This window comes from Gobio gobio (genome assembly GCF_949357685.1).
Source record: "Gobio gobio genome assembly, chromosome: 15".
In the NCBI taxonomy this organism is placed as follows: Eukaryota; Metazoa; Chordata; class Actinopteri; order Cypriniformes; family Gobionidae; genus Gobio; species Gobio gobio.
Genome location: NC_137108.1, coordinates 41,358,932 through 41,371,182, shown reverse-complemented (window position 1 = coordinate 41,371,182; position 12,251 = coordinate 41,358,932). Strand labels below are relative to the sequence as shown.

Below are 12,251 nucleotides of genomic sequence, written 5' to 3'. Positions count from 1 at the left end.
TTTTTTGTTTTGTTTTCATCTTATTTTGTTTCCTTATTTAAATATATGCTGGTTTTAAACAAGTACTGGTTTTAACAACCAGGAACATTGACTATGACTCACTTTAAAGCACGAACTGTGTTGTAAATTTCCCCAGCTAATGAAATACAGCACAACACAACAACTTCTGTGAGAGAAAAGCTTCCGTTTTCATATTCAGTAAAATAGTTTCATTACAGCAGACACACAAACCAAATGTCACTACTGTTAGTATGAGCCCAGAAACTACTGACCTTGTATCTTAAAATCATTGAACTGTACTGAAATAAATGTAAAAGACTTAAAAATAGCCTTTGTTATTTAATGTGACTATGTGAGTGTAACGTGAAATGGTATGTTCTCTAACCCTTTTACCATATGAACAAAGAGAAGCTGGTCATTTTCACTGCTTAGTTTCAGGTGTAGTTTATTTTAATTAAGTTATAAAATATCTGATGCAGAAAAATCAAATGTAAAAAGAACACAGAACAGTACCCAGACTCTTAAATACAGTATTTACATATTATAGTGCAGAAGAAAAACAGCAGGGCCTTTGGTCTGGAATATTACATGGCAACAAAAAGAGTTTAACCCAAATGCTACAGTCCATTTTTTTTTTTTATGTGACCTCTATAGCACACATGTTTTGGCTTAGTGGAGAAATTCCTTTGCGGATGTTGTTCACTCAAACGTTTCTTTTTCCCATAATGCACCTGAAGGCAATATAAATCCACCGAATTTACCAGGCACTGAGAATGAGGCACTTGTGCACCTGGTTAGCGAGACTAGGGATTGGCACGTGGAAGATGCTACACATGTTGATTACGAAGAGTTCTCCTATGCGGTGGAGTCTGATGGCTTCTTATCTTTCTTCTTCTTCTTTTTCTTGGTCTTCTTGGCCTGGCAGGGTTTGCACACACAGCACAGGATGCAGGGAGAGGCCAGCAGCAGCAGTGGTGACGTCACTAGCACGATGATGCTGACGCCCACCAGTATGCCGACCACCTGAATACATCACAACCACACAAACTACATGAAGTCTAACCAGAATCATGCCGCTTGTGAGTAGTTTTCATCTCATTTCATGAAAGTAACAGTCTTATCTTGCTAATAAAAACGAGTCAACTGAAAAAGCAGCACAAAAAAAGAAAGAAAGAGTGCCTTCTAAAAGTGATTTGGAAATTGGTAAACATCTCTGACATAATGAAAAAAAACCAAATGCTTAAAGGCATTCCAGCTCACCTGTGTCCTGTTCCACATGACGGAAGCTCTGGAGTGTCCCAGCTTGTTTCGGCACGGCCCTTTATCATAATGTCTCAGGAATATATCGCCCTGTAGCCATAGAGACATTATATTTATTCATTCAGCAGATGCTTTTATCCAAACGTGCTTACAAATGAAAAAAAGGAAAAAAAATAAACAAATATGTATTATTATTATGATATAATTATTTTTAAATTAAATTTCAATAACATTTATTATTATTCGATTAAACTTGATTTAATAAAATATTTGATCTATAATTAAAATAATAAAATCATTATTTTTAACAACAGATTATTTGATCTATTTTCACTTTTAATAATAGTAAATGTATTATTTTAATTACTATTATTATTTAAAATTAATACTATTTTTATTATTAAATAACTGTTATTATTAAAATTGTAAATTATTATTACAATTAACAATAGATTGGTTTATTATTCATTTTAATAATAGAAAGTGTATTATATTATTAATAATCATCATCATTATTATTATTACTATATGAAAATAGATTTAATAAAATATTCATACAAATATTTGATCTAGAATTGAAATAGAAAATAAAATATTATTATCCAACTATTTTCAGCTACTTTTAATAATAGTAAATGGATTATATTTTTATTATCAATTTAAAATGTATACTATTATTATTAAAATTACTATATTATTAAAATTACTATATTATTAAAATTTAAAATTATTATTATAATTAACAATAGATCGTTTCATTATGAATTTTATTATTTTTCAATTTTAATAATAGTAAGTGTATTATATTTTAATAATAATCGTCACCATTATTATTATTATGTATTATTAATACGATACAATAGTAACAGTTTCTAATAAATCAAGGTATAATCATGGTACCATTTTCAAAAAATATATACATTAGTACTGTTATAGATAAATCATGGTACTTTTGGAATACCATGGTATCTCTATTGTCACAGTGTCCAAAAACCTTTGTGTTGGTGGCAGAAGATTTGAAAATTCCCAGAGTCACTTACGTCCAGATTCTGTAGGCAGTACCAGCAGAATGTGTGTTTGCAGCTCTTGCAGAGCATCTGAGCGCAGCCTTGATTGCGCTCTATGTAGACGCCACACACAGGACACTGTTTAATCATTGCATCAGTATCAGCACTGCTCAGTCCACTGCAGAGAGCACAGACATAGCATGTTTATGTAAAATAAGAGGATGTTATGAATGATAAACACTTGTTTGTTCATGTGGAAATGGGTCACACTGACCTGTCTGCTGCTGGTTCCATCAGTGGCTGGTGCTGAGAGCAGGAATGGCCATCTATCCAAAGGCTTTTGCAGCCGCAGCAGAAGACGGCATGGCACGCGGGGCAGGGCACAGGAACCGGTTTGCCTTCGGTAACGGGCGTCACACTGCACACGGCCTGGCAGTCCAGCATGGGGCACCAAGTCTTACTGGGGTCCAACTGAACTCCTGAATGAGACCGAAAAGAAAGAGTGAGGAAAAACCGTCCCAAGCAGGCAATGAAATTGTACTTGTTTGCAAAATTCACTTCCTCATTGACAAATTTTCCATTGCAGTTTACTGGTAAATGGTAAGAAATCATAGGCTTTGTTGCCGTCTCAGGAAGACTTCTGCGAATACTAATGTCACAGTTTACTTTCACACATTCTGTCCGACATGACAGGCTGTCTATGGTTAGCATGTTGGGATGCAGACAGAGACGGTGGAAGAAGCTGAATAAGCTCATTGTTTACAGTTCTTCTATAAACGCTGAGACACAAACCAGCTACATGAACTGTGATTCAGAGAAGCAGCGGCATTCTCTTATTTGAACTTTATGATAAAACAGCATTGTGACTCTTCTGATTGTAAAATATACAATATACCATAAGCTCGGTTTTGTGTTCGAAACCTTAATGTTTGCCTTTGCAGACAGGTGACTGAGGGGCCGTTTACACGACACCGTTTTCACCAAAAAAATTTAAAACTTTTAGCACTTTGGGTGACTGAAACTTTTGAAAACGGGTTTCAAAGTGCAAGTTTTGGAAAACTATACCGTTAACGTCTCTGTGTAAACAACAAAAACGCAAATTTGTGAAAACTGTGACATCATCCGCATTAATTTTACTTGTTCAGTCTAGGCTTGCTGCTATAGTCTGTGTTGGCAGTGTTACCGGTTTTCAGGCGAAACATCGGTTACATCACTTGCCCACCGTGGCACCGCCCCAACCGTCGTTTTTATTTTTTTTTTAGTAATAAAAAAATCTAGTTCAGTTAGAGAACAGACACTACAATGAAAAACTGAACATGTCTGCTTAATATAGCGTGAGCCAAACGAGAGTCGCAGCACGAGTCAGATTGAGGAGAGTGAGGAGCTGAATAACAAGATGATTGCGGAAGATTTGGTTTCAAAGTGAAATGTAAAAGCGCCTTTTTAATTGAGTTTGTCATTGATTTGTTGTTGTGTTTTTCATGAACCCACCATTCAAGCAACCCGACTTCCATAGAAATTCATTGAAAACATTTGAATTAGCGATTGAAAAGCGAGTGGGGCATCCCTAGTACCAGCCGGTGATACTGGTATTACCGGTGTTGTCACACGTCGATTAACCGGTGGGCCATCCCTAGTTCAGTCTATAGACACATCGTTTTTTCTTTACAAAGTGACATCGCCAATTACATATACATCTTTTTTTTATCATTTTGCAGATCACTGTGAATGGGGATCGTTTTGACAACATTGTTGTCCGTACGTGAAAAATGCAAAGGAAAAACGTTCCTGTTTTTAGTACATCGTTGTCATGCAAATGTAGCACGCTATCAAGTCATGTCTGAATTCAATGTAATATCTCGCATAAGATTACTGTGAATATCCCACAATCTTGTTTCTGTAATTTCTTAATTGGTTGAAATAAAACTGCCGTATGATGGAGCACCTGGAAGACGTAATTTAATTCATAAATTCATATTTTTTAACATTCAATTTCTGACAAGAATTTTTGTTTTATCATTTTAATATATTACTAACAATTGATTAATTTATATATATAAAACTTTAGTCATCTTGCACTCCCCTGGAAGTTTGCTGAGGCTCCCTAGTAGGCGCCAGCCCCGTTTGAGAAGCACTGTTCTAGATCATTAGACATTATGTTGTGGTGCCTTGGAAACCTGTCAGAAAATAAATCCTTAAAAAGGTGCCACCATACAAAAGTCCTTTATTAACAGAGCACCAAGTTAATGTGCCAAATAATCTGCTACTGTGGTAAAATTACTGTCTGTACTGAGCTTGTTTAATTTTTTGATTTCATGAACGTTGATTTCATATAAATTTTCACATTTGAAGGACAGGTCAAAACACAGCACACGCTGTCAAAGGACAGGTCATAGTCCAAGAGATCTGAATTTTGGTCAAAACTCAATTTTGGTCAATTTTCATTTGTTGTATTAACAAGTAGAAGTAGAATGAATATATTAATATACTGTTATATTAATAAGTAGAAATAGAAACAACAGAGTATAGCTAAAACCAGTAATAAATACAGTCTAATATGCCAAAAAGTCTTTATCACTCACTAACGCTTATCTGGAACTGCTTGTTCCTGCCAGTGATGGTTACGGTAACACTACCCTTCAAGAGGGATTATGGGAAGTGGCACATACATACATGCATGCATACATACATAAGAACGTACCTTTTTCAAATCGGAGCCGCTGATAGAGCTCAACTTGATCGCTGGGGGCAAAAGAGGTGAGCTGTACAAAGAAGGGTATGAATTTATATTCGGGTGATGTTGGAACATGTTATGTTTGAGCTACAGATAACTGCACACGAAATGCAAATCAGGTCTTATGTAAGGGACAATATACAGTCAGTTGGTCGTCATCATCGCCAAATAAAACAAGACATAGATACATGATCCATTTATCACACATCTACATACTAAATAAATAAAGGAAATACTAATTTGAGTCAAATATAATATAATGTATTATGAAAGAGACTGAAAAACAAAAAAGTGCCACGCAGGAGGTTTAGCATGTATATGTATATACCAACATGATATATATGAATATTTAGACCACTGCTGAATCACTGTTCTTTGATTTATGATGCATAAGTTCATAGAGCAGGTTAAGGTCATGAGAGGCAAAATAATACTGGGATTTGTGGAAACATTCATGATAAATAAAGCCATTGTGTTCTTGAGACTAATGATGTGGTTACCAAAAGCAAAACGAAAATGTAGGCTAAACAAGCCCAGACAGACTTTTTTTTCCACTTTTGATCTATTTTAATTTAATAGTTACATTGTTGGTGGTTGCCATGATATGGCGTTGTAATGCGGTTGCTTAAGTCTTCTCGTCATTGTTAACAGATTGTTATATGATCGCTAGTGTTTTCTGGGTGGTTTCTAGGGCATAGTCAAATGAGCCAACTCCCAAGTCTCTGTTAATTTACATAATTTACCTTTCAGAATTTTGGGGTTTGTAAGATGTTTCATTAAAGCAATAACTTTTATTCAGCAAGGATGCATTAAAATGATCAAAAGTGACAGTAAAGATTCTTATGATGTTACAAAAGATTTCAATTTCAAATAAATGCTGTTCTTTTGAACTTTCTATTCATCAAAAAATGCATCATGCTTTTCACAAAAATATAAACACAACTGTTTTCTCAAACAGCAAATCAGCATATTAGAATGAGTTCTGAAGGATCATGTGACACTGAAGACTGGAGTAATGATGCTGATGCTGGAATAATTACATTTTAAAATATATTAAACTAGAAACCATTTTTAAATTATAATAATATTTCACGATGTTACTGTTTTACTGTATTTTTAATCAAAGAAATAATAAGAGACTTTCAAACACATTTAAATAATTGTATCAACCCTAAACTTTTGAACGATAGTTTCTAGATATGCGACCCTCCTGCAGTGTTAGTGGATTTTTATTTTTTACCAACAGGTAAATTGTAAATCTAAGTGCTTGGAAAAGTAATAGCACACCTCTTGTCAATATATGAGCTGATGAATCATTCATACCTGTAGCTAAAACATATCATGGCACGTTATGCGCTGAAGTTTAGTACTTGGGAGATTTGAACAGACCCCTCACCCGAAGCATGAGCAATAGTTATTATGATGCTTGCTTCTGTAAGCCCTACTGATTAAAATAGATGCTTGGTAGTGGAAGGATTTCTGTTGTCAGTGTAAACAACAGCGTTTGCGCAGTCAATATTTGTAGCGTGATCTGCGGAACTGGAAACTGTTGTTGACTGAGAGAGAAGGACAGAGAGTGAGAAGTACCTCAGAGTCCAGCAGAGTTCCGGTGTTCTTGCAGGCCGGATCAGGGCAGGTGATGGCACTACCTGCGCCGCCCCGAATAGCCAGCTGGACATACTGCCTTAAACACTGCAAAGACATGAGAGCTGTGACTTTTCTATGGTTGCTAACAGTTCATTATCTGAAGTGTCACCAAATATAATTTAGCTAATTTTAACAGAAATATTATACACAGGTTTTTTCTAACACTACCTCCGTCATCCACTGGTTGGACAGAAAGTCTTGTTCCGCAATCACAACATTTTAGTTTTTTTAAATTTCTTAATCTTTTGAATGAGTTTTAATTTTAATTTGAGTTATCTTTAGTATTTTTATTCTGCATTTTGTCATTTTTATTAGCTTTTGTGCTTTTTTATATATATAGTTCTTCTAAATATACAGTCTACATATTTTTTCCTTAATTATTTCCATTCCAGTTATTATTGAAGAAGGCAATTTGTTGCTATAATTTGGAAGAGATGGAAACCCGTGACATTTTACTCATTCATTACTCGAATTTATGAGTTTCAATGGCAACACTATCAATGCCAAAATGCATCTGCAGCCGTCAGGTGGTACAGGTCAGTGCTATGTTCATTATTATTGTAATGTTCTGTGTTTTTTTGTTTTTTTTCCTGTTGCATCCGTTCATGTGTTTTGAAGGAGGTGTGGCTTTGGATCAATGTTGCCAAGTCCGCGGTTTTCCCGTGGTATTGGGCTACTTCAACACTGTTGCCGCGGGCTGTTTTTCATGTCCGCGGGTTGAAGCGACCCCAATTATGTGATATTTAGCCCCGGGAATGCGAATTTTAGTAGGCAACCATGCCAAAAAAACACATATTTTACCCCCCAAATTTTTACCGGAGAAGCCCCCCTGAAACGTGATTGGGCTTGTTTTGGGCTAGTTTTGAGTAGCAATTGGGCGGGTTTTGTTCTGAAAACCTGGCAACCCTGCTTTGGAGACACTCTGAAGGGAGTGGAATCTCTTGCTTTCAAAGCTAGCTCGCTATTGCTAGCCTCTCCAGAAATTGCCTACTAGACCTTAAAATAAGAAATGAAATAAGAGTTTTTATTTTATAGGTTTTGGTTTTAGTTAACTATAATAAACCTGGTCAGAATGATCAATGTTCAGGATGAAACAATATTTTGATAGAGTATAAAATATTTGAACACTGAAAAAGGCACACTTTGGCTTTAAACCACAAAAAGTCAAAAGATTTGCCAGTCTGACCTACAAGATTTGTTTCAGAGGAACAGAACATGTTCAGAGGAATAGGCTAGTCTTGGCTAATCTTAAACGGCATGTGAAAGAAAACATCCCCCGCTCTGCAAGACTGAACACTATTGTGCTTTGTTTATTGTATTTCTCCCTTTCACGACTATGTTCCGCTAATAACCAGACCACAGCTAGAGCGAAACTCCTGTTTATGGTGAGATTTATGTAAACGAATATATATAGAACTAATACTTATGTATGTAATAGCATGCTACCTATTCTGTTGCATGACGATACACCTCAGTTTTTAAAGCTAAAGATAGAATTCTTCATCAATGCTCTTACCTGCACACAGAACACACAGTTACAGGACTGCAGTGTGCTGGTCTCCAGTTCAGGACAGTCGGTCAAGCAGAGTTTGCAGTGGATTGTGGCACTTTTTGCCTCCATGCCTGCCTCCTGTTGTTGGTTAGCCCTTAAACTTCAGAAATGGTGAAGTGACGTCCTCCATGCTTCTGAAGAATACAAGAGAGGAACAAACAGAGCTGAGGCAGATAGATTGCGACGTATTTGGAGTTCTAACGTCAGAACGGTTTCCGCTGCAAGCAGAATACGTACTGCAATTGAGCAACAATGGAAAGTAAACTTGTGCGGAAATGTAAAAATCATTTGCACACAAGCATTAAAAAAACTCACTGTTAGTCAAAGGCTCTGTTTTTAGCCGACTGCCTAATCTCATTTGTTTTGTGTACACCAGCTCAAAACCTGCTCGACCTGCCCTGTTAACGTGACGCCAAACAAGTTGGTCCGGAGGAAGCAGGAGGGATCTAGATTCCACCCAGAATGAACTCACTGCTTTATAGATTCTTCCAGTCACCATTCCCGTACCGCACGAAGACCAAATCCCAAACGGGAAAAAGTCATAACAACATAATCCAGGATAAAGCTAGATTAGAGGGCCCCGCCTGCCTAGACAGGTCAGAAAAATAGAGAACAGTAGGAAAGCGTGAGGTGGAAAGAATGGTGGCGTATATCCACAGCACATTTGTGCGCTTTACATTTATGTCTCCTCTGTCACGATCAATGCGGATAACATCACTGCCCTAAATGTCCCCTGTCTCTGCGGTCAGTATTGATTGGCGGGACACGTGCGACGTCCGCTGACACTTGCAATATTTTTTTTCCTGCCATGTCATTTTCTTTTCACCACTGAGTTTGCACTGTTTAGACTTTTACCCCTTGTGACAGAACAAGAATTGGTAGGAATTATTAGGACATGTTCTGAATGTTCTGTTTGGCAGGAATATGATTGTGGATTATGGCAACTGGTCCTGGATCACTATTGATCAGCCCAAAAACACACTTGGTCTCACCTCATAAAGTGGGTCACCGAGTAAATCCCTGGCATTAGCAAAGCACTGAAAATTATTTACATATACTTTGGTTTTGAGCACAGGGAAGTGAATCACACGGCTGTTCCCATCAATGATTAAAATCATGATGAAGTAAAATCTTGCCAATTGAGGAACAGAAAATATTTCAGCTCTGGTCAACATAACGGTCCAATGCTTTTGTTGTTGTTTGTCATACAGAACAGGTGATTTAAATTCTCTTTTATCATATTCCACGCAGTCTTTTTAAGACCAGAATACTGCATGCAAGTCTGTAAGCACTGAAACACTCAGGCCAAACATTCCAGCAATAAACTTGAAATGTTGGCCGTATTTGAAATAAAAATGTTATACTGCATTTGTATGTACCCTGCATGTGCACAATATGCACATTTTCTATATCCATAAAATGGCATTTATACAACCAGAATACAATGATAAAGCTGTGTCCCAAATCCAATACCGAGTAGGTACCACATTTGACGAGGACTTACTTTGCGATCATTAAAAAGTATGTTCTATATAGAATGCATGTGTGTGTATTATGAATGCAATTTGGACATACTACATCAGCCATGATGTCATGTGTCCAACGGCATCAGTTACACTGCTTCACTGTCATTTACAGCTGTTTCCGAAAGCTGAAAAATGCTGCTTTCGGAGGATGCATTCCAAGGTAGGAAGGCATCAAAGCACATCCGAATTCAGTATTAGCTTCACTTCCTGTCTCCTGAGATATCTTCACCTGAATTTTGAAGACAGCATAGATGATTCCTTCACTACCTTTAATATCCCACAATCCTGTGCGTTCCATTCTGTGACCGTTTAGCTAAAAAAATAAAGAAGGTATCGGAAGTTGTGGTTGGTGGTCAGCTTGTGTAAATGTACTTTTTTGACCAATGTTTTGCAATTTTGATGTCATTTCTAGCATGAAATTACTATTGTAGTAATTAAATATATGCTTAAATATCACCAAAGCGTGCTCTATTTTGCTGTAGATCATTAAACCATTACGCTGCCTCAGAAGTCTGTCTGAAATCAGTTTTGTGAGGTACGTTGGTGTGAAAACACTCTGCAAAGTCACTGCCTGATAGGTCAACTGCCTAAGCTTTCGGATAAAGCCCACGTCTCCTCTACTTTGGCCTCCTGAGAAATTTACTGTAAGCGCCCATTGGATGTGAGAGAAGTTATCATCTGGGTACGTTTCACCTACTGTATTATAAATACTGTGACTTCAACATACGTCTCATTTCACTTTTTTTTTCCAGACTACTATTTAGTAGAGAAGTAGGCATATTCAGAAGTGGGGTGTGTTAAAGGCACAATATGTAATTTATCACCACTAGAGGTTGGTTAAACAAAACAAAGTTGTAGCTTGATGACGATTCGGATTTCGCAGAATCATGGGAGTTCACCTCTACAGCCGGTGGAAAAGAATCCAATGGGACTCATATTCATGAAATGAAATCATATTCATGGATGAGCTAATGTATTAAAGATTTATTAAGGTGACTGTAGTATGAAGCAGGGTGGGGCTGAAAGCTGTTGGAGCGGAACGAGGCCGCTGGAGCGATTGCTAATGAGAGACAAGTGCAACACACGGCTCGAGAGCAGCGGAGCTTTTATTATGCCACAGACGCCGCTTCCGGTTATTCTGCTCATGCATATGTGGGGTAATGCAGCGCTGTTTTATCATATTGGATACATTTCAGTTAGTTGAAAGTTATGCTATAACGCTACTCTGTGTGTTCACTCAGCGGCTACTATGACACGTTTGTTGCACACTGCAGTAAGCTTGATCGATATTAGGCATGGTAAAACATGGTGCTCGCGGTAAATCAAGAAAACCAGATTTAAACAATAAGACTAAACGTGTTAAGCTATAACAATGATTAGTTTTCTGTCGATGAATGTATCCAAACAGTTGCTCACCTGTCTAATTAAACATAATATATTAAAGCGTCTTCTTTGGCGTTTCCACGGTTTCTACAGAATAAAACGGAAATCGAGGGTAACGTGGGAATGATGTCACTGATAGGCGAAGAAATTGTTTATTTCTCTGGATTTAAACATGGTTGGAAACATTTGGGATAATGTAAGTACACAAGTCAACAAAATATATAGCATTGTTCCAGTGGTTTTTGGTTTATTTTAATTTAAAAATCTTACATATTGTGCCTTAAAGCATCCCACAATGTGCTCGATAAGAATATCAAATGTGAAGAGCCAGAACATTTCCTTCCTGACTCATTGAACCGGATTATTAAAAGTGAAGAAATTATGCAGATTTTACCATTTCTGACTGCAGCAAACTGCTTTCTGTTTATCGTGAAAACAAAAACTTTATCATAGCATAATGTGTGTTCTGATTCTGTACTGTTTTAAAAAAAATATATAAGTATGCAGTGCATTGTATTGTTTGTATTCCATACAGTCCACAGTCTGTTGTGACGTCGGCACAGCTGCTTCCGCGTTAATGATAAACAAAAACTATTATGTCAATATATTCGAGTTATTGTAACTCTAGTGCGGTCACTGTCAAGCATAAAAGACACCTTTAACATTTTACATTTTTACGCAAACACACTGCAAGACAACCCAGCTCAAAACTTACATTTACAGACCAGCCTCAATATTTAGTGCCTCAATAGTGTGCTGCCTACGTAGACCCCATGTTTGGGCATTACAGGCACCCCAAAACTGGAACGTGACGAGGACTTAAAATCTACAGTAGGTGAGGAACAATAGGTTTTGAAACTCGGTAATAAACTCACCTCACTAGTCACTGTACTCATGTCTGGAGTGTGCTGTGGCTCCTCCGCAGTGATTTTCACACGCGCATCTGATTCTGATCATGAAAATGCTGAAGATTCCTAGATGATGATTCCTAGATGATGATGGACAATCAGTCAGTCAGTCTGGTTTACATTCCCGCGCATGCACCTCGATCATGAAGTGGTGTCATGTTCCACAAAGGTGCGTGTGTGTTTGTGTGAAGTTCCCGTACGGTGTTGAAGGGTTTGGAGCCACTTCCTGTTTTC

The 12,251-nt window shown here is 37.2% G+C and overlaps 1 protein-coding gene across 3 annotated transcripts; it reads right to left on the bottom strand.

The window, feature by feature from the left end:
* Positions 1-422: 422 nt before the first annotated feature.
* On the bottom strand, positions 423-12,251 carry rnf144b (ring finger protein 144B). Of its 3 annotated transcripts, none has more exons than XM_079837773.1 (8): positions 11,985-12,251; positions 8,165-8,334; positions 6,589-6,693; positions 4,969-5,029; positions 2,542-2,746; positions 2,301-2,445; positions 1,261-1,350; positions 423-1,023 (listed from the first exon to the last, which is right to left on the bottom strand). In XM_079837773.1, exons 2-8 carry the CDS (start codon positions 8,267-8,269, stop codon positions 856-858), a joined length of 879 nt encoding a protein of 292 aa, XP_079693899.1. In that variant the 5' UTR covers positions 8,270-8,334; positions 11,985-12,251; the 3' UTR covers positions 423-855. The 3 variants fall into 3 exon arrangements, with proteins under 3 accessions (XP_079693899.1, XP_079693900.1, XP_079693901.1); XM_079837774.1 differs by lacking the exon at positions 11,985-12,251 and adding an exon at positions 8,516-8,901; XM_079837775.1 differs by lacking the exons at positions 4,969-5,029; positions 6,589-6,693; positions 8,165-8,334; positions 11,985-12,251 and having other exon boundaries at positions 2,542-4,319.

Bases quoted from the DNA above. Each gene is read 5' to 3' on its own strand.
- rnf144b (XM_079837775.1), bottom strand. From the start codon at position 3,023: ATGAGCTTATTCAGCTTCTTCCACCGTCTCTGTCTGCATCCCAACATG. The intron at 2,446-2,541 runs GTCAGTGTGACC...TGCTCTCTGCAG, and splicing joins ATGGAACCAGCAGCAGACAG to TGGACTGAGCAGTGCTGATA. The intron at 1,024-1,260 runs GTGAGCTGGAAT...TGATGTATTCAG, and splicing joins TCATGTGGAACAGGACACAG to GTGGTCGGCATACTGGTGGG.